The sequence below is a fragment of the Sorex araneus genome, chromosome 10, assembly GCF_027595985.1.
Source record: "Sorex araneus isolate mSorAra2 chromosome 10, mSorAra2.pri, whole genome shotgun sequence".
NCBI classification, from domain to species: Eukaryota; Metazoa; Chordata; class Mammalia; order Eulipotyphla; family Soricidae; genus Sorex; species Sorex araneus.
In genome coordinates, this window is record NC_073311.1 from 7,558,720 (window position 1) to 7,581,497 (window position 22,778).

Here is a 22,778-nt window from a genome sequence, read left to right on the forward strand (position 1 = left end):
GAAAACTACATAACGCTACTCCATGAAATCAAAGAGGACATGAGGAAATGGAAACATATACCCTGCTCGTGGATAGGGAGAATCAATGTTGTCAAAATGGCAATACTCCCTAAAGCATTATACAGATTCAATGCGATCCCTATAAATATACCCATGACATTCTTCAAAGAAATGGATCAAGCAATCCTAAAATTCATATGGAATAACAAATGTCCAAAGATAGCTAAAACAATTATTGGGAAAAAGATGATGGGAGGCATCACCATCCCCAACCTCAAACTTTACTACAAAGCAGTAACAATTAAAACAGCATGGTACTGGAACAAAGGCAGAGCCGTAGACCAATGGAACAGGGTGGAATATCCCTACACACAACCCCAAATGTATGACCATCTAATCTTTGATAAGGGAGCAAGAGATGTGAAGTGGAGCAAGGAAAGCCTCTTTAACAAATGGTGCTGGCACAACTGGACAACCACATGCAAAAAAATGGGTTTAGACCTTGACCTGACACCATGCACAAAAGTCAGATCAAAATGGATTAAAAACCTCAACATTAGACCACAAACCATAAGGTACATTGAAGACAAGGTCGGCGAAACCCTCCACGATATTGAAGATAAAGGTATCTTCAAAGGTGACACGGAACTAAGCAATCTAGTAAAAACAGAGATCAACAAATGGGACTACATTAAACTAAAAAGCTTCTGCACCGCAAGAGATACAGTGACCAGAATACAAAGACTATCCACAGAATGGGAAAGGATATTTACACAATACCCATCAGATAAGGGGTTGATATCAATGGTATATAAAGCACTCTCAAAAAATTAGATATTGAATTCCCATTTGACCCAGCAATACCACTGCTGGGAATATATCCCAGAGAGGCAAAAAAGTACAATCGAAACAACATCTGCACATGTATGTTCATCGCAGCACTGTTTACAATAGCCAGAATCTGGAAAAAACCCGAATGCCCTAGAACGGATGACTGGTTGAGGAAACTTTGGTACATCTATACAATGGAATACTATGCAGCTGTTAGAAAAAAGGAGGTCAAGAATTTTGTAGTTAAGTGGATGGGCATGAAAAGTTTCATGCTGAGTGAAATGAGTCAGAAAGAGAGAGACAGACATAGAAAGATTGCACTCATCTATGGTATATAGAATAACAGAGTGGGAGACTAACACCCAAGAACTGTAGAAATAAGTACCAGGAGGTTGACTCCATGGCTTCGAGGCTGGCCTCACGTTCCGGGGAAAGGGCAACTCAGAGAAGCGATCACCAACTACATTGTAGTCGAAGGCCATGTGGGGGAAGGGAGTTGCGGGCTGAATGAGGGCTAGAGACTGAGCACAGCGGCCACTCAACACCTTTATTGCAAACCACAATAGCTAATTAGAGAGAGAAAACAGAAGGGAATGCCTTGCCACAGTGGCAGGGTGGGGTGGGGGGGAGATGGGATTGGGGAGGGTGGGAGGGACGCTGGGTTTACGGGTGGTGGAGAATGGGCACTGGTGAAGGGATGGGTTCCCAAACTTTGTATGAGGGAAGTATAAGCACAAAAGTGTATAAATCTGTAACTGTACCCTCACGGTGATTCTCTAATTAAAAATAAATAAATTATATAAAAAAATTAAAAAAAAATTAAAATACAAAAAAAAAAGTCTTATTTCCAAATACAGTCACATTATGAGATCCAAGGGACTAGAATGTCATAGGAGTTCTGTGAGGACATAGCTCAGCTCTTTACATGAAGGTGTACTCTACTATGTTCTGCTGTTTTCTTTAGCATTTTGAATTTGTTCTCAATAGCTGTAGATCTTTAGAACTCCGATTTTATCCAAATATGTAAATATATATAAGTAAACTATTTCTAAGGAAGTCTGTAATTGATAAGCCATATTAGTCAGGAAATGGTATTGGAGATCAAAGAAGGAGGTTATCAACATGGGCAATAGAAGAACTGGGAGCTAGAAAAAGCCTTGAGAGTGATCAATTTTGGGCCAGAGAAATAGTGCAGAGGTCATGTGTTTGCGTACGGCCAAAGCAGCACTGAATGTGGATCCCAGAGCAGCACAAATGGTGTGGCTTCAAACTCAGAACAAATGAACTGGTCGTCTATGTTTTCAGCTTTATCCTTTAGTCTCCTCAAGTTCTACAAATGCTTATTTTTATCCCTTCCCACTTTTCCTGTCCATTTGTTCCTGTTTTCCTTTTCTCCATTCTTAGGACTGTGAAGGAATTTAGGTATTTTGACTCTCAATGAGGTAGTGTGTGGGGCAGTATTTATTTATTTATTTATTTTAAATTTTATTTTATTGAATCACCATGTGGAAAATTACAATGCTTTCAGGCTTAAGTCTTAGTCATACAATGCTGAAACAACCATCCCTTCACCAGTGCCCATATCCCACCACCGAAGACAAAAACAAAAACAAAAACAAAAAAAACACAGTATACCTCCCATCCCACCCACCCCCACCCCCACCCCCGCCTTGTAACTGATAAATTTCACTTTACTTTCTGTTTACTTTGGTTACATTCAATATTTCAACACAAACCTCACCATTGTTATTAGGAGCACCCCACTAGAGTCAGACCTGTTGTGAAGAGAAATGAGGTCGCTCGGCCGCAGTAGCAGCCGCGCGGTTTTGTATTTCTGTACTTTAACAACTAAGTCCAGGGAGATTTCTTCCGGATATTCGATCATTGCAAGCTTGTAAACCCCATCTGTGGTCGTCATAATATGGCGGTCCCCACGCCCTTCATCCCCGGGAAGGGACAGGCGAGAGAGAGAAATACCTTTCCCCTCCTGGGCGGGCATGGGGTCTCGGCTTAGTTCTCTGGCTGGAGACAATCTGCAAGTAGCTGCCCATGTTGAAGTTGGTTCAGCTGGGTCTGGATTCACGCTCGTGCAGCTGCGGAGGAGCCGCACGCTCGTGCGGCCCCTGGGGTCACATCTTGGCAGCGGTAGTATTGATTTATTAAAAAATTTCTCATTTCTTAAAATGTTTGAGTTGTTTTAGCAGCAGAGCCAGCATTATGATTTTATTTCTCATTTTTTTCTAATGAGGAAAATGGAGCTCACAAATGACTAGTTCTGTTTTTTCAAAACTAGAATCTAGGTCTTGAGCTTCTACACCAGTATATTCTTTGAGCGCATTGTGTCATCATTTTAGTTAAAATTTATTTATGTTTTAGCAACAAAGACAATTCTCTTCCTATATTGTGTGATTAGCTTGCTTATATCAGTTTCCATTCACTCTCCTTCTTAATTATTTCCATTTCTTGACACTTGTATTAAAAGTGTACCCCAAGTAACCTCTTAGCCATTGGTTGCATTGATTGTACCCTATCTATTCCCTACGTTTTGGCTGCACATAGAGTGGTACTCAAGGCTTTGTGCTAGCTTTGTGCTCAGGGCCACTCCTAGTACTCAAGGGACCGAAGGAGTCAGACTGGGATTGGGTACTTGTAAGGAAAGCACCTTACCCTGTATACTATCTCTCTGGCTCACATTTGTTACTGAAATAAAATATTTCATTTTTTACTTGGCTAAAATATTTCTAGTTGTATTGTCAGCTTTTATTCAAATTTTAATTTATGACCATACCTATCAAAGCTTGCTTCATGAAAAACTCGTTTCAAGGCTGAGAATTCACCAAGGTGTTGCCTGACTCTAAGGCACTGTATCATTCCTCCACATCCGAACAATAATCTAGCTGAACAGTGTGTTAGTGGTGATATTTTCATTTCACTGAGTTTTTGTATTATCTCCCTTCTTTCTCTTCTGGCTGGTAGAGTCTCCCTTGATAGATCATCTATGAATTTTACGGGCTTTCCTTTGTATGTAAGTTCCTTTTTTGATCTTGCTGATTCAGTCTGTGTTTGGCTTTTGTCATTCTGAGCACAATGTGTCTCAGATTTTTCCTTGCTGAGTCTCATTTTGGCTGGGACCCTTCAGGCTTCTTCTATTTGGTTGCCTATATTTTTCAGCTCTGGGAAATTCTTATCTATGATTTCTTTAAATATTGTTTCTTCATTGAACTTGCATTTTTATTCTTCAGGGACTTGGAGGATCCTTATATTATTCTTCTTGAACCCTTCCTATAGTTCTGTGGTGTGCAGTTCATTTCTTTTCAGACCCTTTTTCTACTTTATTGATGTTTTCTAGTGGTTTCCTGCATCTCATCTTGGAGCACCTATATATTTTCCTTTGATGCTGTTTTTCTACCGCTCAGAAATTTTAACTTACCATACTCTTTATTCCTTTTTCTAGTTCTCTTATTTTGGCTCTCATACTTTCTTGTGCTTTGCTGATTTCCTGTCCATGTTTTTTTTGAACATTCAGTATCCTCACCATGATGTCACTAAAGTCTTTGCCTGAGGATTTACTGACTGGTTAGAGCTGGTTCAGGCTTCTGTGTTATTTTTTTTTTATTTAACTTTTTAAAATTTTTTTTATTTTTTAAATTTTACTGAATCACCGTGAGATAGTTACAAGCTTTCATGTTTGGGTTAAAATCTCACAATGATCAAACACCCATCCCTCCACCAGTGCACCACTTTCCCACCCTCCTCCTGCCTCTAAGGCAGACAATATTCCCCATACTCTTTCTCTACTTTTGGGCATTATAGCTTGCAACACAGACACTGAGAAGTCATCACTCACTGAACTTGGTGGGCTTTTATGTGTCCTCCCCGTTGAGTTTATGGTGCTCTTGCTGTAGGGTGTGTCAGCAAGCAGCATTTCAGGAGATGTGAATGTGGGATGCTGGAGATTAATCTCAGCTGGTAGGGTGTGTGCTTTTATAACGCTTCAGTATTGTATCTGAGAATTCTAAAGATATTCTTTTTAAAAACAAGTACCTAGAGGCATTAGTTATCTTAGGATGTTGTCTCATCACTTTATGTATATCATTTATCTCTGGAGCAGATAATATAATGTCAGGTACAAAACATTTCTGATAAGTTTTTTATATCTAAAAATAGTCATTGTATAGAGTTGTTGGTCACTATATTTTGATTTTGGCCTTTTTCACATTTAGATTCACTGTATCACTGTATCATTGTCACCCCGTTGCTCATGGATTTGCTTGAGTGGGAACCAGTAACATCTCCATTGTGAGACTTGTTACTGTTTTTGGCATATCAGATACGCCACAGGTAGCTTGCCAGGCTCTGCTGTGCAGGCGAGATACTCTTGGTAGCTTGCCAGGCTCTTCGAGAGGGGCAGAGGAATCAAACCCGGGTTGGCCGCATGCAAGGCAAACGCCCTACCCGTCGTGCTATTGCTCCAGCCCAACTGCTCTTTATATGGGGGGGGGGGGGGGGGAAATCAAGTCATAATTTAGTAGAAACTTTTTGTTAGGCTGGACAGGATACACAAAATTTTTCTTTGCCTGTGGCCAACTTGAAGTGGTTCAATTCCTGGCACTGCATATTGTACCCCAAGCACTGCCAGGAATAAGCAGCTCTGAGTACTACCAAATATGGCCCAAAAACTAAGGAAGAAATTATATTTTTAAGGATTTATTTAAAGCAGTCTGGGGGGGGGGTGCATAGATAGAGTCCAGTGGTAGAGCATTTGGCCTTACATGTTTCTGGGTGAAGCACCACAGTGAGTGACTCCTGAGTACCAAGCCATGTTCAGCCTAAAATGAAAAAAAAAATCAATAGCGCAGTGCTGGTGACTGAGTTTAGGGAATCTGTATGCAAAGAATGTGCATCAGTCCTTTGAGTTATCTTCCCCTACACCCGACATATGGGGGGAGGGTAACAACACTGTTACAACAACTCTAAACAGCTGGAATGTGGAGAATGAGCAAATAATTAGCACTCAATTGTCTCACCTAACTTGATGCTTTTTATCTTAGCTCTTTCCTCTTGAAAACTGGGCAAGTTCTACAATATACTTAAAAACCTGTCTGAACAGCACAGCCACCACTGTGACAATCTTCACTCTACTATGACTCATTTCATACCTCACTTCAGGCACTTTATTGTCAAAGTAATATCCTTTCTGTTATCCTTACATATTTATCTGCAGAATGGAGGAAACTCTGCTTCTGGAAAAACCTAAATGGGAACTCACTTCGGACCCACCACCTCCCAACCACCTCCTGCAAATAAAAGTGTTATAAACCTAGTATGTGCTAAATTTTAACAGGAGTTTTAAATTAATAAGAGGAACTTCTACTTAACTTCCTGAGTGAAAGATGCCTCTGATTATATTTAACTAATGCACATTAGGTCCTCTCTGTCTCCTCTAAAATCCCTATAACAGGACCAGAGATAGTTCAGTGGCTAAGTGCATTCAAAACACAAGAAAGGGGCCTGTGGGGCTGGAGCTATAGACTGTGAGTAGGACTCATGGACTTGTGTGCCACAGACTAGGGTTTGATTCCCGGCACCCCATTCTGGTGGGGTCCTCTGAGGCCACCAGAAATGATTCCTGAGAGCAGCGTGAGCACAGTTAGGTGGTCCAACTCCCACAAAAAGGAGTGGGGTTGAAAGTGGAGAAATAATACAGCAGATAGGGTGTTTTCTTTGCAGGAGGACAACCTCAGATTGACCACACCACATCCCCGCCAGGAGTGATCCCTGAATGTAGAGCCAGTATAAACCCTGAGTATCGCAAGGTATGACACCCAAAACAAAAACATAAAAAAACCTCCAAGAAGAAAGTGTGTACAGGGGCTGGAGCAATAGCACAGCAGGTAGGGCATTTGCCTTGTACACGGCTGACCTGGGTTAGATTCCCAGCATCCGATATGGTCCCCCGAGCACTGCCAGGAGTATTTCCTGAGTGCATGAGGCAGGAGTAACCTCTGAGCATCGCTGTGTGTGACCCAAAAAGCGAAGGGAGGGAGGGAGGGAGGGAGGGAGGGAGGGAGGGAGGGAGGGAGGGAGGGAGGGAGGGAGGGAGGGAGGGAAGGAAGGAAGGAAGGAAGGAAGGAAGGAAGGAAGGAAGGAAGGAAGGAAGGAAGGAAGGAAGGAAGGAAGGAAGGAAAATCCTCAGCTCTGTATGGCCCTCAGGCACTGCCAGGAGTAAGTCCTGAACACCATCAGTTGTGGCCCAAAGAAACAATGAAGAAAATAACTCAAAATCCCTACTACATAATTTTATTGCCTCTTAAATGCTAGGTACTCAACTCAATATTGAGTATAGGAAGATGGGTCAGACCAGACTTCATTTTCTTGTATTGGTCTTGATTCTTTCATATCTACATAGTGTGTAGGTCGCCATGACTGCCCCATACTGTGGGGTAACCCACAGGCAAGAAAGAAGCTCTTTGAATCGCGGGGTAGGGAGAGTGCTTCTATCATTGAGGTGACTTTTGGCATTTGAGTAAAGATTGTGAGTGATAAGCTGGGAGAAGGGCATAGAGCAGTAGTTTGAGTGATTAAGCATGAAACGACAGTGCCTCAGAGATGAAACTGAAAGTCAGTTCCGGTGGATTCTCTTATACACATGTGCTGTAGTGAGAACTTGGGCAAAGCAGGCCACTCACTTGGTCAAACTTTGTCGCTCCTGGTAAGGCCTATTTCTAGATGTCTTATTACCAAGACTGGTCCTAATATTTGCAGGGTCTGGACAAGAGAACACCTGGGGCACAGATCTACTTATTTAAAAGTTGTAAATCAAGACAGTAAACTGTTAGAAAGAGAATACCAGTCTATGTTGATGAATATAAATTTTAACAGGAACAATGAAAGGTGTGTAAAAACACAGATACCAAATAACTGAGAGCAGGGAAAATCTTAAATTTGGTCGTGGAAATGCAGAGACAACGGACACCTAGCCAAAGACGAGGAAAGGAGAAAGCTCCCTCAGCCTTCCCTCCCATGGCTGTGAGATCCATAAGAGAAATACCTTTTTCTTTTCTCTTTATTGAAGGAAGGACTTTTAATTTTGCCAGAGGATTTGGCACATCTATTCATCGCCTGTTCCCCACCCCAATTTGGAACCTGAGTTCCACTGCCTTCTAGTCTATGCCTGTCTGAGTCAAGGGGCAGCTTTTGGCTTCTAGTGTTCCTTGTTCCCCACTGTCATAGGAGGGTTCGCTGTAGCACTGTCATCCCATTGTTCATTGATTTGCTCAAGCGGGCACCAGTAACGTCTACATTCGTCCCAGTCCTGAGACTTTAGCATACTCTCATTACATGTCCTTCCAAATGGTGCCGTATTGGAGGCTCTTTCAGGGTCAGGGGAATGAGACCCGTTATTGTTACTGTATTTGGCATATTGAACACGTCACAGGGAGCTTGCCAGGCTCTGCTCTGTGGGCGGGATACTCTCAGTAGCTTGCCGGGCTCTCTAAGAGGGATGGAGAATGTATAGTAGAGATTACAAGCAAGTATGTTAAAACCAAACACATGTGTGCTGCTTCAGGTATATCAGTTGATTAGACAATATTCATGGCTGCATGCTTCCAGAATAGTCTCTGGATCTTGGCCATCGATGGGATTACATGGCACGAAGTGGGGGGGGGACAGTTTGTGGGTATGACTGCAAAGCCACTGGAAAATGGGGAATCTGGAGGAGGCCCAGTCCTGGTCCGAGCAGGCTTGGAGATCTCAGCCCCAGGTCCCGCATACCTGGGTTCGTCTGCTGGTTCCTTCATGCGTGAGGCTTGCCTGAGCATGGCTGTGGCTGGGTTCTGGATGTTTTTGGCTGCCAGGGCTCTGCTTGGGACAGGGAGGGAATTTCAACCTGCCTCCCCTCTGAGGGGCCCCGGTGAGGACAGCCTGGTGGGGGCAGGAGACTCTGTATGGCTCTCTTCTAGGAGCTTTTTTTTTGTCAAAGATAATTGGGGTATTATTGGCAAAATATGTTTATTTTTTATTTATTATTATTTTTTAACTTTTTATTAGTGAATTACCATGAGGTACAGTTACACTCTTACAAACTTTTATGCTTGCATTTCAGTTATACAGTAGTTGAGTGCCCATTTTCCACCACCAATGGTCCCAGCATCCCTCCCACCATCCCTACCCCATCCTTCCCCCATCCCACCCTGCCTCTGTGGCAGGGCATTTCCTTTTTCTCTCTTTCCTTTTGGGTGTTGTGGTTTTCAGTAGAGGTATTAAGTGGCCATCATGTTCGGTCAATAGTCTACTTTCAGCTTGTATCTCCCATCCTGAACGGGCCCTCCTAGCACCCTTTACTTGGTGTTCCCTTCTCTATCTGAGCTGCCTTTTCCCCCAGCATGCAAGGCTTAGAAACAAGCCAGGAGCTTTGTTTTATAGTCTCTGCGTCTGGCTGTTGAAGGGATTACATGGTGCCTAGGGAATTTTGTGGGTGTGACTGTGAAGCTACTGGAAAATGGGGTATCTGGGTGGAAGAGGCCCAGTACCGGTCCAAGCAGGCTTGGATATCTCAGCCCTGAGTCCTGCGTACCTGGGTTCCTCTGCCAGTTACCTTCATGCGTGAGGCTCATCCAAGTGTGTGGAGACTGTAATCCCATCAACGGCCAAGACCCAGAGACTATAAAACAAAGCTCCCGGAAGAGAGCGATGCAGAGTCTCTTGCCCCTGCACCAGGCTGTCCTCACCGGGGACTCTCGGAGGGGGGCAGGTTGAAATTCCCTCCCCGTCCCAAGCAGAGCCCCAGCAGCCAGAAACATCCAGAACCCAGCCACAGCCATGCGGAGGGCCACAGGAAGGTTAGAATGAAGAATTACCTCAAGTGGCATGTGGGAAAATAGGTAGAGCATCTTGCCAGGTTCTCTTTCTTGTCTTTCTGCATGAGGTTCATCTACCCCTCACATTCAGATATCCTCCTTCAACAAACAGCATTTAGCCACCCTTAAATTGGAATTATACCCACATTCAACTTCAGCTGAATGTGAATAAATGACCTACGTATGGCTGGGAAGCCGGCTCAGGGTCATTAGGGTAGAGAATGCTGGATGCTTTTGTACTTGAAGATTCCAATAAAGGAGGAGTTTCTTTCTAGTAGAGAGGAGGTCTCGTCAGAGGAATACCAGTATATAAGAGAAAGACTTTTATAAGGAAAACACTGTTGAGTACACACATGTGAAAACACACACTCTCATTTATGTCTTAAACCACACTCAAGTCATACTCCTGGCTTGGGGCTCCTGGCTTCCAGGGCTCACTCCTGGAAGGACCATATGTAAGTCTGAGCACTGCTGTGTGTGCCATTCCCAGCTTTAAAGGTCCTTGTTCAACGCTTGGGCAGTCTCGGGCTGGGCCGGAACCGGCTCGAGCTCCACCAAGACTCAACTCGGGTGGCCATGCCTTTGCACAGCCGCTTGGCTGCTGAACGACCAGGATCCAGAGCCAGCTACACGACTTGGGGTCCTAGCGAGTGCTAGCAGCCATGTGTCCAGACTGTGAACTAAGCTTTTGCCCCATGCTGCTCCAGGAAGGGAAATGATGCTATTTCCAACTTAAATCTCCCTGGACTTTATTACTGAAATACAGAAATCCTAAACTTTATATATCTTCATTCTCATCAGTGGAAAACTAATTATCAAATGTTTCCTTGTCAATAGGGCTGTATTCTTGGGAGATAAACTCCAACAAGAATAGTGAGTTCTGTGTTGAAACTCCAACAACAATAGTGAGTTTTGTGTTGAAATAAGGAATGTAATCAAGGTAAAGAGAAAAGGAAATGAAGTTTGTCAGTTTATGCCTGGGGGGGGGGTTGGGGGCTGGGGGGTGAGAGGTATACTGTTTTTGTTTTGTTTTGTTTTGTTTTATCTTTTTTGGTGGTGGAATATGGTCACTGATGAAGGGACAGGTGTTTGAGCATTGTATGACCGAGACATAAGCCTGAGAACTTTGTAACTTTCCACATGGTGATTCAATAAAATAAAATAAATAAATATAAATAAAAATAAAATAAAAAAATAAAAGTCCTTGTTCAGTGTGTGTGTGTGTGTGTGTGTGTGTGTGTGAGAGAGAGAGAGAGAGAGAGAGAGAGAGAGAGAGAGAGAGAGAGAGAGAGAGAAGGGGGTTGAATGGGAGGGCCTTGGAGAGGGATCTGCAGGAGAGGACAGCAAAGAAAAATGGTCAGAAGTTGAAGAAAGCTCCTTATTTGGTTTTCTGTTTGGTTAACACAGCTGAAAGTCGCTATAGCTTCCATCCCAGAAAGGGCCCTTGGCACTTACTTCTGGTAAAGTAACATGAAACAGCATTTTAATAGTTATAACCTAATGAAACAGCAATATAGCTAGCATACATATGCCTGAGAGTCACATAAATCAGTATACTTTTAGTATATTAACTGTATTCTGTCTTTTTCCCCATTATTTTTTAAAATAAATTACTGATTACAACCATTAAATTAATTTTAATACAGTAATACATTGATTTGTGACCCAAATTTGGAAAACTTTGTTCTAGTGGTTAAGGTGGTAATTAGATTAATTTTTTTACTTATCTAGCTGCTGATTAAATAATAGATTTGAACAATATGCTTATGAAATTACTGAGCAAAATTAATTCACTCAAAAAGTAATTTTCTCACAAGTCCTGAAAACTTTAGGACTAAAGATAGTGGTTTTGAAGATAGGGAGATGGGGAATGTAATAGAATCAAGAATAATTAAATAGATAGTTGCATAAGAAATCCAGAATTATGCCAATTTTTCCAGCTTAAATGTTAAGATTCTATTTTGAAATGAAAAATGAATTAATGCCACTGCAAATTAAATTTTTGGTAGCAGTGTGACATTTAGGTAATATTTGTTATTTGGAGAGGGGCTTAGAGGTGCATGTAACAGGGCTTTAGGATTTAGCACTAGGAGGCCACTCACAAACCCTAGTGACGACAGATCATAAGTGGTTCAAACATTACTGCGCAATCAGGAAAGAAAGTTGTAGCAAGATAGCATATAATCTATCCCCTCATTAAATGTGCTTAGGAAGTCAGGAAGAAAAGTGACAAGAAAAGAGATTTGAAAGGAGCGCCTTGGTTTAATTCTGAAACACATCATGCTGAAAGGCACCTAGGAAGACCCCAATATTGCAAACATAGCAGAGAGAATAATTGGATCAGCCTAATTTCAGGGAGATGAGAAAATGCATTTTAGGACTCAAGTGGAACAAAACTAAGGACCTATGCAGCTGAGAAGATCAGAAGGTGTGTGTAACAAAAGGTCCCCTCAACAGATGTTTGTTGAGTAAATGCACCAGGAACATATAGGTGCTGCGGCTCCAGAGGTTAATAGGGCAGACTTGGCGGGTAAGGACGTGTAGACAAGGAAGCCAGTAGGATCGTGCGTGCTAAGTGTTAGAGACAGTTAGGCTGAGAGAGTCAGACATAACCGTGTTTAACTTTCCAGAGCAGGAGAGAGGGCAGAAATCAGAATGGGTTTGTGGGCAGGAGAGATAAAATAGGAAGTTAAGATGCTTACCTTGCAGCCAAACCTGGTTCAATCCCTGGCACCTCATATGGTCTCTTGAGCATCAGAAGAGATGCCTGAGTGTAGAGCCTGAGAATCACTGGGTGTGCCCCTACCCACTGCCTGCCACAACAAGAGAGTTTGCACCTAAAATAGAAATCAGAGAGAAGGAACCGAGATGAGGACTGGGGGTGGGGGGAGGGCATGGGGAAAACGGAATCATAGGGGTGACTATTGTTAATCATGGTTACTAGAGAGATTTGTGGGGTTTTATTTATAGTTACTGATTTTTTTAAGCATCAGGTGAAACTTTATTTGGGAATTCTTAAGAAAATAAAATTGTAAGACTAAAGAAGCTACTTTTTACTTATTCTTCCCATCTGCCCCTACCTCCTTCCTGCTTTGGATGACTTCTCTTAGAGCTCATTTAGGTAAAGAAAGCCCCTGCTTCCCAAGGTGCTTTGGTATCCTGGCATAGTTTCAAAGAAATCTCTTTTCCCACTTAGTTAAACTACATTTCCCCAGGAAAAAAAACTTCTCTGTCAATGTAACATCCTTTAACAGGACTCCTGCTGGTAGGTTCTCGTAGCTGTGAACATATATACTATTGATTGTTAGTGTGTGATATAAATTCGACTGGAGCATGGGCACTAATTGGTTTTCGAGCTAGATATAGACAATGCTGTCTTATAGTGGCCTGTGTCGATAGGCCTAGTCAGAGGGTTAATTCTGCCTGACAGCACATCAGCAGCATCTTGAGAGTAATTACCCAGCAGAAGTTTTCCCACAGCTGAACCGAGAGCTTCAAAGGCTTCTGGATTTACAACCAGTATTAACCTATATCTGAAACATAATGTTCCCACAAGGGCTTGAATTTTCCCCCCTTATTACTAAATGTATGGGGTTACTAGGTTCAGTTACTATGTGAAAAACTTAATGAAAAATTACTTGGTTGAATAATTGGGAATCTTTAATACTAAGGCAAAGAAGAAAATTTAAAAATTAAAGTTTTCATTATTATATCACTGAAACAAATTAATCTGTAGAGATCGAGCGCTTTATTTTATTCTTTTTAAAAAAGTTTAGATGCTGTGCTGTACAGAGTTGCTGACAACAGTTTCAGGCACACAATGTTCCAATTTCAGTCCCACCCCCAATGCCAACGTCCCCCCGCCCCCACCCCACACTGTCCCCAGCTTCTCTCCCACTGCCCAACCTGTCTACTTGACAGAAATGTTTTATGAGGTTAATTGTTGTAGTTTGGGTCCCTTGCTTACAGTGTTTGAATGATTTTTTTAAAACATAGTTTTCTGTTCTCTCAGAGACAAACTAAAACAGTTAATATTTTTTCCATACTGGGCCATCTGTATGGGGATTTGTTTGGGGGCTTAGGGTGATGCATGCATTTAAATGTTAAACACATATTTGCATTTCCAAAAGCTGTTTACTTGTTGACCAATGAACTAAAATTGTAGCTATTATAATTCTTTTCTCCCCATAAAATAGCTTATTTTTTGCACATAATTTTTATATTGTAAAAAAATTCTTTCCTTTTGCAGGTCAGAAACCAAATTTGACTCCGGTTCAGGTATGTGTACACTAATGATGTTATTCTGAATATTTTATTTACATTATTCTCTGAGGAATAATTCATCAGATCAAGAGCCATTTTGATTTTAAACAGACCGGGCAGTCTCTTTTCAAAGCTTGAGCCCCACCTCAAAGTGGGGCAGTTGGCTTCTTGGAATCCTAACCTGAGATATTCACCCTGGGATTCTTGATAGTTCTGCAATAAGCATTAAGTGCTCTGTAACTGTGGAGTTTCACTTTTAAAAGCAGAGGTACATACCCATTGCTCAAAATTTATTATTTTCTCAGTGGATAAAGCATTATAAATAATTTGAAGATGCTTGTAAGTGACCTGTCATCAAATGTGGGTAATAGATAACATCCAATCCAGCAAACAAAAACTATGTTGCCAATAGAATAAAAAAATTCTGTTTCTATTAGTTATTAAAAAACTTGTTTTATGGAGCGGGATAGAAGATTTAGATCATTTTAAGTCATTATTTTGTATCTATCAAGATAAAATTTGCATTCTCACAGACAGTGTCACCTCATTAGAGGTTTTCTACTAAGCACTGATGTTGCTGCCATGCAACCTTTAGGTTTTACTGTGTCTTTATGTGACGTGGGCTGGGGTGATAGCACAGCGGGTAGGGCATTTGCCTTGCACTTGGTCAGCCTGGGTTCAATTCCTTCGTCCCTCTCGGAGAGCCCAGCAAGCTACCAAGATTATCCCACCCGCACGGCAGAGCCTGGCAAGCTCCGTGTGGTATATTTGATATGCCAAAAACAAGTCTCACGATGGAGACGTTACTGGTGCCCACTTGAGTAAATTGATGAACAATGGGACGATAGTGCTACAGTACTTATGTGACTTGTTGAGATTGAAGTGCTTCAGAGTTTCTTATAGTGTTTGCAATTAAAGCACAAAAATAGCCTCATTTTCAGTACAAAGACAGGAATTCTCTATTTTGATGAACAAAATGAAAAAAAATGTTAACTTTCAATTCCAGAAGAAAATCTTTCACAGAAAAGCATACAACTTATCTTATTTAAAAATAACATTCTTAGTCTGGTTGGGCTACCATTATGTTTTAATTTAAACTATTTCTATTTTATTTTGTTCACAAAGGAATCAAGAAGTATATATTCATTTTGGTAGTGGTGTTAAGAGGCCAACATTTTTGTTTTCAAAAGTTTTGTCTTTTTAAAAATTACATCACTTCTTGACTTTGCCCAACTCGGTAAGACTTTAAATATTAAGTTGGTATATTTAGTTAACAGTTTCACCAAATTTGAAAACTGTGGTTCTAGAAATCTTTCCACTTTGTGTATTGTTGGGCATCTATATCATATGTGATGGATACACATTTCTGTTTTACAGTATTGACTATATGGAGAATAAAGGCATGGTTGAATCAATCAACTGATTGAGTCTTTGGCTAATTCACAGAAGATGATTCAAAATTGGGTGTAATATTTTGTCTTATTTTTAATAGACTGAGAATAATAAATAGATGAACACAATTAATGTGGAATAGCTTAGTACATACAAATTAATACATTAAAAAACTATTACTGGTCACAAAATATTTATGAAGAACCTTCTTTTTTATGAACTGAATTAATTCTCTAATCATCAAGTTAGACACTGGCTTAAGGGCACAGAATCTGGAATATAGCTTTTAAAAAGAAAAAGGTCCACTAACTTCATTTTGAATGCAAAACCTGGAAATAGTGTAGAAAGCTGAAATATTAGGCAGCTGTTGTCAAAGTCAGAAAATTTATATTAAATGTTCAAATCCAAATTAAAATGTCCTGCTCAATTCCTATAGTGAAGGTTAGTATTTATTGTGGAAATAGTTATACCATCTGTACAGGCACACATCTTTCACTCTTATAACCAAAGATTTTGTCCATGACTCTTAAGTTTTTTTAAGTCCTTTAAAAAAATATCTACCATGGGCAACATCTGTATGTCTTTGAAAGCTATAGGGTTCTACATTTAAAAAGGAGCTTTGAGGAAATACCAATTAAAACATTTTAGAAATGTTTAATTTATATTAGATGGTTTAAAATTAAAAAGAAGATGATTATTTTTTCTTCTAGCTATTAGTTTGCAATTGAATGAGGGAATTATGACAAAGGAAGCTAGAAAATTATTCTTTGGCAGTCTATATCAAGCCAATTTTGGTTAGAAGTAAGATAGCATATTGGAACAATTAAATGTGTGACTTTAATAGGTTCAGGTTTTCTATTCACGAAATACAGAAAGTAAGTTAGCTCTGTGTAATGTTGTATACAGCTATAACAGTGTATCTGACAAGGTAAGATTTTTAAATGAAGGAAGATGCCATTCTTAGTAAGAAAAAAATCCTTTAAATACTATGGTCATTGACAAACCATAAATGAAAAAAAATTCAAGGAAGGCTTATTTTTTTCAAGGAAAGTACCCAAGTTATGTAGAGTTTATTGCATACATGCAGTTTGTTTAAATAAGTGTAAGTCTGTGGGGTGAGACTCAGGAGGAAGCAAGGAAAGTTTTCATTGTCAGAAGATGGTACATGTCTGTTACTTATTAGATACCAAAATGAAGACTAGAAATTGATTAATATTGTTTTCTATTAGATTTATATCCATTTTCCTTCTTATTTGCAAAAGTAAGTCTTTAACCTCTTTGTATATTTTATGAAGTTTAAAAATAATTTTTATAGGAGCCATACCCAGCAGTACTTGGGTGGGAGGGGGGAGCAGAGACCATTTCCAGCAGTGCTGAACCTGGTGTTGGGGGCGTGGTGGTTCACTGTTCTGGCAGGCTTCAATGCTTGGTGCCTGAAGGTGCCTCCGGGCCATCCAGGCTACACCTGGCAGTGCTGACAGGTGGTGTATTTGGTGCTATGCATCAAACTTATGGCCTCACATATTTAGGGCATGCACTCTACCAGGAAAGCCGCATTTCAATTGGGGAGGTTGGGAGTTGGGCTATACCTGGTGGTGCCCAGGTCTTACTCTTGGTTCTGAACTTAGAGATGACCCCTGACAGTGCTCAAAGGAACATACACACTTGCTGGGGATTGAACAGTGGGTTGACTTAAGGCATGCAAGGCAAATGACTTAATCCCTGTGTAGTCTCTCTGGCACAGCTCTCTAATAGTTTTTATATGAAAAATGTCAACTCTATTTAAAGGTAAAAATTATAGAGTAATTAGTATCTGTAATAGGTTTATCTTTACTGCTGCTACAACCTTGGCTTTCAAAACATTTTATTTTAAGATTGTGGTTTACGAAACTGCTAATGATAAGGCCTCAGGCACAAAATATTCCAGCACCATACTCTATTTTCCCCACCTGTTTGTTTGTTTGAAATATTTCTCCCTCTTGCCTTTCCTCTGCCATTGTTGTTGCGATAAACCAGGTACCTGCGACACCTGCGATTGGTCGAGGTACACATTGTGTAGTGGCGGTGCTGATAAGAGCTTGCGTATCTGGCTGCAGTCCTCACTGCAGTGAAGGCAGGAGCCACCTATTTTAGTTGCTCTGCTTTCGTTTGTCTGGCTGCAGAGCACGGTGACCATGCACTCTGCTCGGCACCTGTGGGTGGCACCAGGCAGGAGAATGCCAACTATATACTTGCAAGGCAGGAATCTTTGCCACTAAGCCACCTCTAGGACCCATGTTTGAAGGATTTTTAAAATAAAATACATACGAATTGCATAATTTTTAAAAACCTGAAAAATTTAAGATTACTTTTGCTTAATATTAAAGATTATTTGATTCCTTTCTAAATCAGAAATTTGGGTCACATACACATTCTTTTGAAAAGGAGCGATAAATAATGTGGCATGGCTGTATTTATGTTGAGCTAGGACTTTGAAAGTTCTACTTTGGTGAAATTAAAACCTTCAACCCAGAAATCAGAGGTGCTGAATTAATGCTGATCTGAAAACCCCAGGAATTTTCTACCTTTAGGATTAACAGGCTTAATTGATTAGGGCTAAGGGGAGAGTTCAGAAGGTTGGCATGCATGTTTTGCATGTGGGAACCCCAGGTTCCATCTCTAGGACTGCATTGTACCCCATGCACCACACAGAAGTTCCAAGCACTGCAACCCTGGTGTTGCTGCAAAAGAAAAAAACAAGCCAAAAAGTTTTAACTTCAAAAAAACTCTTATCTAACTGTGTCTGTTTTGTATTTAGCTATACATTAAACTTCTTATTGTTGTTTTATATAGCTAAGTTGCCTAAACTTTTCCACTCAACCAATTGAAAAAAACCAATGTATCTTTTTTTCTAATGGCATTGTATAGTTTCATAGTGTCCTTTTAAATACTTTTTTTTTGCTTACCTGGGATCATGTGTTGTTGGTGATTTTAACAGTAGAGTGTAACAGACTTCTATGTCCCAAGTAGCAAGGATTTGTGCTCTTCTCCCCACCTTCCAGAAAGTTGGTACTGGAGGAAGCAGAGCATTGAGTGTAATGTAGTGATTAAGTACGAAAGCCATATCTCAAATCTCAGGAGAAGCATGCTTTTGAAAGAGGCAGAGAACTGTGGAACATATAGCAAGATAGGCTATGTAAACAGAGCCTTGGAGGTCAGTGTGTGGATGCGAACCAATTAAAGAAAACTTACTGGCTTTGCTTTCTGTCATGTGGATGGGGAGGATCCAAGTTAACATGCAGAGGACTGGAGTGTAAACTTTGCTAGAATAAGATGTTCACTTCATTAACTCTTTCAGTTCACTACTAGGTGTTTTTTTAACCAATATGTTTAAGTTTATATATAAACTTCCTATATGTATCGTATATATGTAACATATCCATCAACAAAGATGCTAATGGTAAGCAGAATAGAAGAGAAAGAAAAGGATAAACTACTGACAAGATCAGGATTGACTCTTGAGGTAGATTGAAAGAACATGCATGTTTTTGAAAAATAACCCATTTGGAAAAGCAGAAGTTTTGCAGAATAACTGAAAATAATATGCTTTTCTCTAGTCCTGAATTCTAGGTATAAAGAAAAAGATGTAGTTGGAATTCACTAGTTACTATCTCAGGGTTTGTAGTTTCTGTTCTGTAATAGAACTTTCTGACCAAGAAGAATCTGAAGTCATATTTAATCGTGGTATGTTAAGGATTGTCTAGAGTCTAATTCTGAGGTCCTAACCCTTTCAGGCAATGTTTGGGTGAGAAAATGAAGTACCAAGTTAAACGGTATAGTTTCATGGCCCATAAGCATTCAAAACAAAGGTTTTTTTCTTTCTGTAGAGTCATGTTGGCTGAGAAAGTGAATAACATATGTTTAGTGCTTGTTGATTCTGGGTTGCTTGGACTAGCTCTACTAAGGAAATGGGCTCATAGAACATAGCAACTCAAAGGTATAAGATTTCATGAAAGCAAATTATGGGGGATTAAGAAATCTAATGAGCATAGTTTAATGTGGAGAGTGGAGGAGGGAGCTCACTATTAAGTAAAGCCTCAAAGTGTAGAAGGTTAGGAGATCCTAAAAGACATGCTAATAAAAGGCACAACACAATATAATGATCTTGAAGGAGAAGAAAACCAACAACCCACCAAGGAACAAAAGCAGCTAGTGTCGCTTTTAAGATCTGCAGTTAAAAAGGATTCTGCATCAGGCTAAGGAAATCAAAGAATATAATCAGTTAAAGCTTGAGGCAAAAACATACGGGTAGTAGAAATTAGAGCGGGCTATTTATGGTAGCCACTAAGTTGAAGGGAAGTGAGGAATTGGAATATAGTAGTATCAGAGTTTTGAAAGTTTACTAGCAAATGAGAAAATTTGCCTAAAATGGTTAGATTTTTCTAAAAAAAATATATGGAAAAAATTCAGATTTTTCAAATATCAGATTATGTTGACATTCTTTTAAGCCACTACCAATGAATTTTGTCATTTATTTTTCTTTCTAAGGGCCTCAATAATGAAGTAGAAAAATTATTGATATCTCTGTGGATACTAAAAGATTTTTAAATCATTTAATGGTAGAAGTGAGATAATATTGAGTTTTCATTTTCTCATTCATCAGCATATATTTATTAGGTAACTGCATTGCCCGATGCTGGGTTAGAGCAGTGAAATGTGGTAAATGCAAGTTCCTTCTCTTGGAATCTCACAGCTAATCAGTCCATTACACACTGACATGTATTTCTTTGCATATTTAGCTGCAGAGGGCTTAGCAAGTTAAATTTAGATTTAGCTTGTTAAAGAACTTCTGACATTTAAATATAAGCAAATATATTTTTGGATTCAGTTTCTTTGTTAAACTTTAAAACATTTTCTTTTGTTTTCAATTTTGACTTTTAAGAGAACAATGTTACAATACTAATGGTTAATGCATAACTCTTCTATAGTTTTTAATAAGGAGTGACATTTCACATTAGCATTAAAGGAGATTGACTTAGAATAATGATGTGTTTATGAATTAAACTACCTTCTTTACCATATATAGTGAACAAAATCCTATGTATAGATAATGTATATGTATAAAAATATATATTATATCTCCTCTGACAGTCTTACTAGATTGTGCACTGTGCGGAAGTGAAAGAAGTGGATGTGGTCTATTTTATAAATTTACCTAAAACTAGGAGACAGCATAGTGGCTGAGAGTAGAGGTTTGGGATGAGATAAAACTAAATGAAGTCTCTCCTGAAAATTTTCAATTGGCCTTACTGGATTCCACGTGTATCATTATGTTGTATTCTTTACATTTTCTGTTTTCCCAATTTTTTTAGAATTGTATTGCAAATAATTTCCATCATTAAAGCTTTAGTTAAGTCCTATAGATTTTTTGTTATATATTTAATAGTTGTGAGTTCCTTTGAACACATTGATTATATGGGAAAGTTTTCCAGTTTCCAAATTTTTTACTTCTTTATGTTTTGTCAGTAATTTTTAGTTTCATTGCTTAATAGTCAAAGATACAGCTTTTGTACTTTTAAGTAAATCTATTATTATATATATTTTTGGGTTTTGTTTTTGGACCACACCCAGTGGTGCCTGGAGCTTACTCCTGGCAGTGCTCACGGGACCCTATGTGGTGCCAGGGATCAAACCCAGGTAGCCGCATGCAAAACTACCTGTTGTGCTATCTCTCTTGCCCCTATTATGAAAGGCTTTTTAAGCCATTGAAATATATAAAAATTTTAATGGTTTAGAATACCACCTTTTTTGTTGTTTTTTTTTGTTTGTTTTGCTTTTGGGGTCACACCTGGCGATGCACAGGGGTTACTCCTGGCTCTGCACTCAGGAATTACTCCTGGTGGTGCTCAGGGGACCATATGGGATGCTGGGAATCGAATCCGGGTCAGCCGAGTGCAAGGCAAATGCCCTACACGCTGTGCTATTGCTCCAGCTCCTAGAATACCACCTTAAGTAATAAGATATAAAAAAAATCAAAATATAAGTTAAAATATAGGACACTTTCTTTGTTTGTTTCTGAGGCTGCATGTGGAGACACTCAGGGCTATGCACAATTCCACGCCTGGGGTTCTTCTCAGTGGTGCTCAGGGTACCATGTAGTGGGGCTGATGCTGAGGCTTCAGCATGGGAAACGTGCTCCAGCTAGCTCCCCAGTACTGAGCCTGGTTATTTATTCATTTTGCACCTTGACTCTGCATGGTCAGTCAAATTGCTCATGTATTTAGAACATTTTCTCTGTTTAAGACATGCTGGAAGATAGGTGCGTGATTATTACATAGATGCTGTTCTCATGGAGCTTATATTGTAATCAAAGAGAGGAGATAGATGCATGACATGAAATTATCTATAGGAGCAGGATGATCAGAGTGGTTTCAGTATGCAGTCTTAGAGGGATTTAAAAGGGATAATACGTTAGTTATGGGAATTGATTGGGGAAGTTCCTTGGGTCTTCAAGGGTATAATTTAAATATATGCCCCCCCCAAAGGATATATTTAATTAGAGAGCCACTCAAAGCGAGGCGCAGAGGCAAAGGAGAAAAAATACATTTGAGATATAGCTAACATACTAAGTGGCCTGAATTGGAGAACTTTTGTTAAGTAGCAATGATATAGTTGATACTCTACTATAGATCACATATTAAATAATTTGGACCTTAGTCTATAGATAATTATAATAGCTACAATTACCAACATCATTTTTTTGCTTCTATGTGACAAACACTGTACTTACTAATTTGTTTAATCTGTATTGATCATACATTATTTCTATTGCTCATTGATTTGCTCGAGCGGGCACCAGTACTGTCTCCATTGTGAGACTTGCTGTTACTGTTTTTGGCATGCTGAATACGCCACGGTAGCTTGCCAGGCCCTGCCCTGCAGGCAAGATACTCTTGGTAGCTTGCCGGGCTGTCTGAGAGGGGCAGTGGAATAGAACTCGGGTCGGCCGCGTGCAAGGCAAATGCCATACCCGCTGTGCTATCGCTCCAGCCCTCATACATTATTACTATTCAAATTTTATAAGGCATAGCATAGTTGGGTATTTTGACCATAGTCATATTGCCATTAAATGGAAGAACTGGGACTTATTCCTAAGTAGCCTGATTCTAGAGCCCCTAGTTTTAACCATAATTTTTTAGAAGCCTACAGTATGAGTTGATATGAAAAAAATATTTGTGACTTTTTACTAATTCTACTTCCAGATAATATATTTGTATACATAGTCAAACATAATAGCAGAAATATTCTGCCCCAGAAAGAAAATTTGGCAGTTTGTTGAAAATTAGATTCTACAGGTGATGTAGAATTTTAATTTCTGGATGAAAATTGTGTTGAAACCTTGTCCCCCGCCACACACACACAGATATTCAGTAATTTCCTGTGGGATTTATT

General features: G+C 39.8%; 1 protein-coding gene across 2 annotated transcripts in view; it reads left to right on the forward strand.

Moving 5' to 3' along the window:
* The window catches only part of MSRB3 (methionine sulfoxide reductase B3), a 268,746-nt gene that overhangs the window by 119,946 nt on the left and 126,022 nt on the right, over nucleotides 1-22,778 (forward strand). For both annotated transcript variants that reach the window (XM_055118621.1, XM_055118622.1), the window contains exon 5: nucleotides 13,942-13,970. In XM_055118621.1, the coding sequence (XP_054974596.1) occupies nucleotides 13,942-13,970 (29 nt within the window). The remainder of the gene's footprint in view (nucleotides 1-13,941; nucleotides 13,971-22,778) is intronic.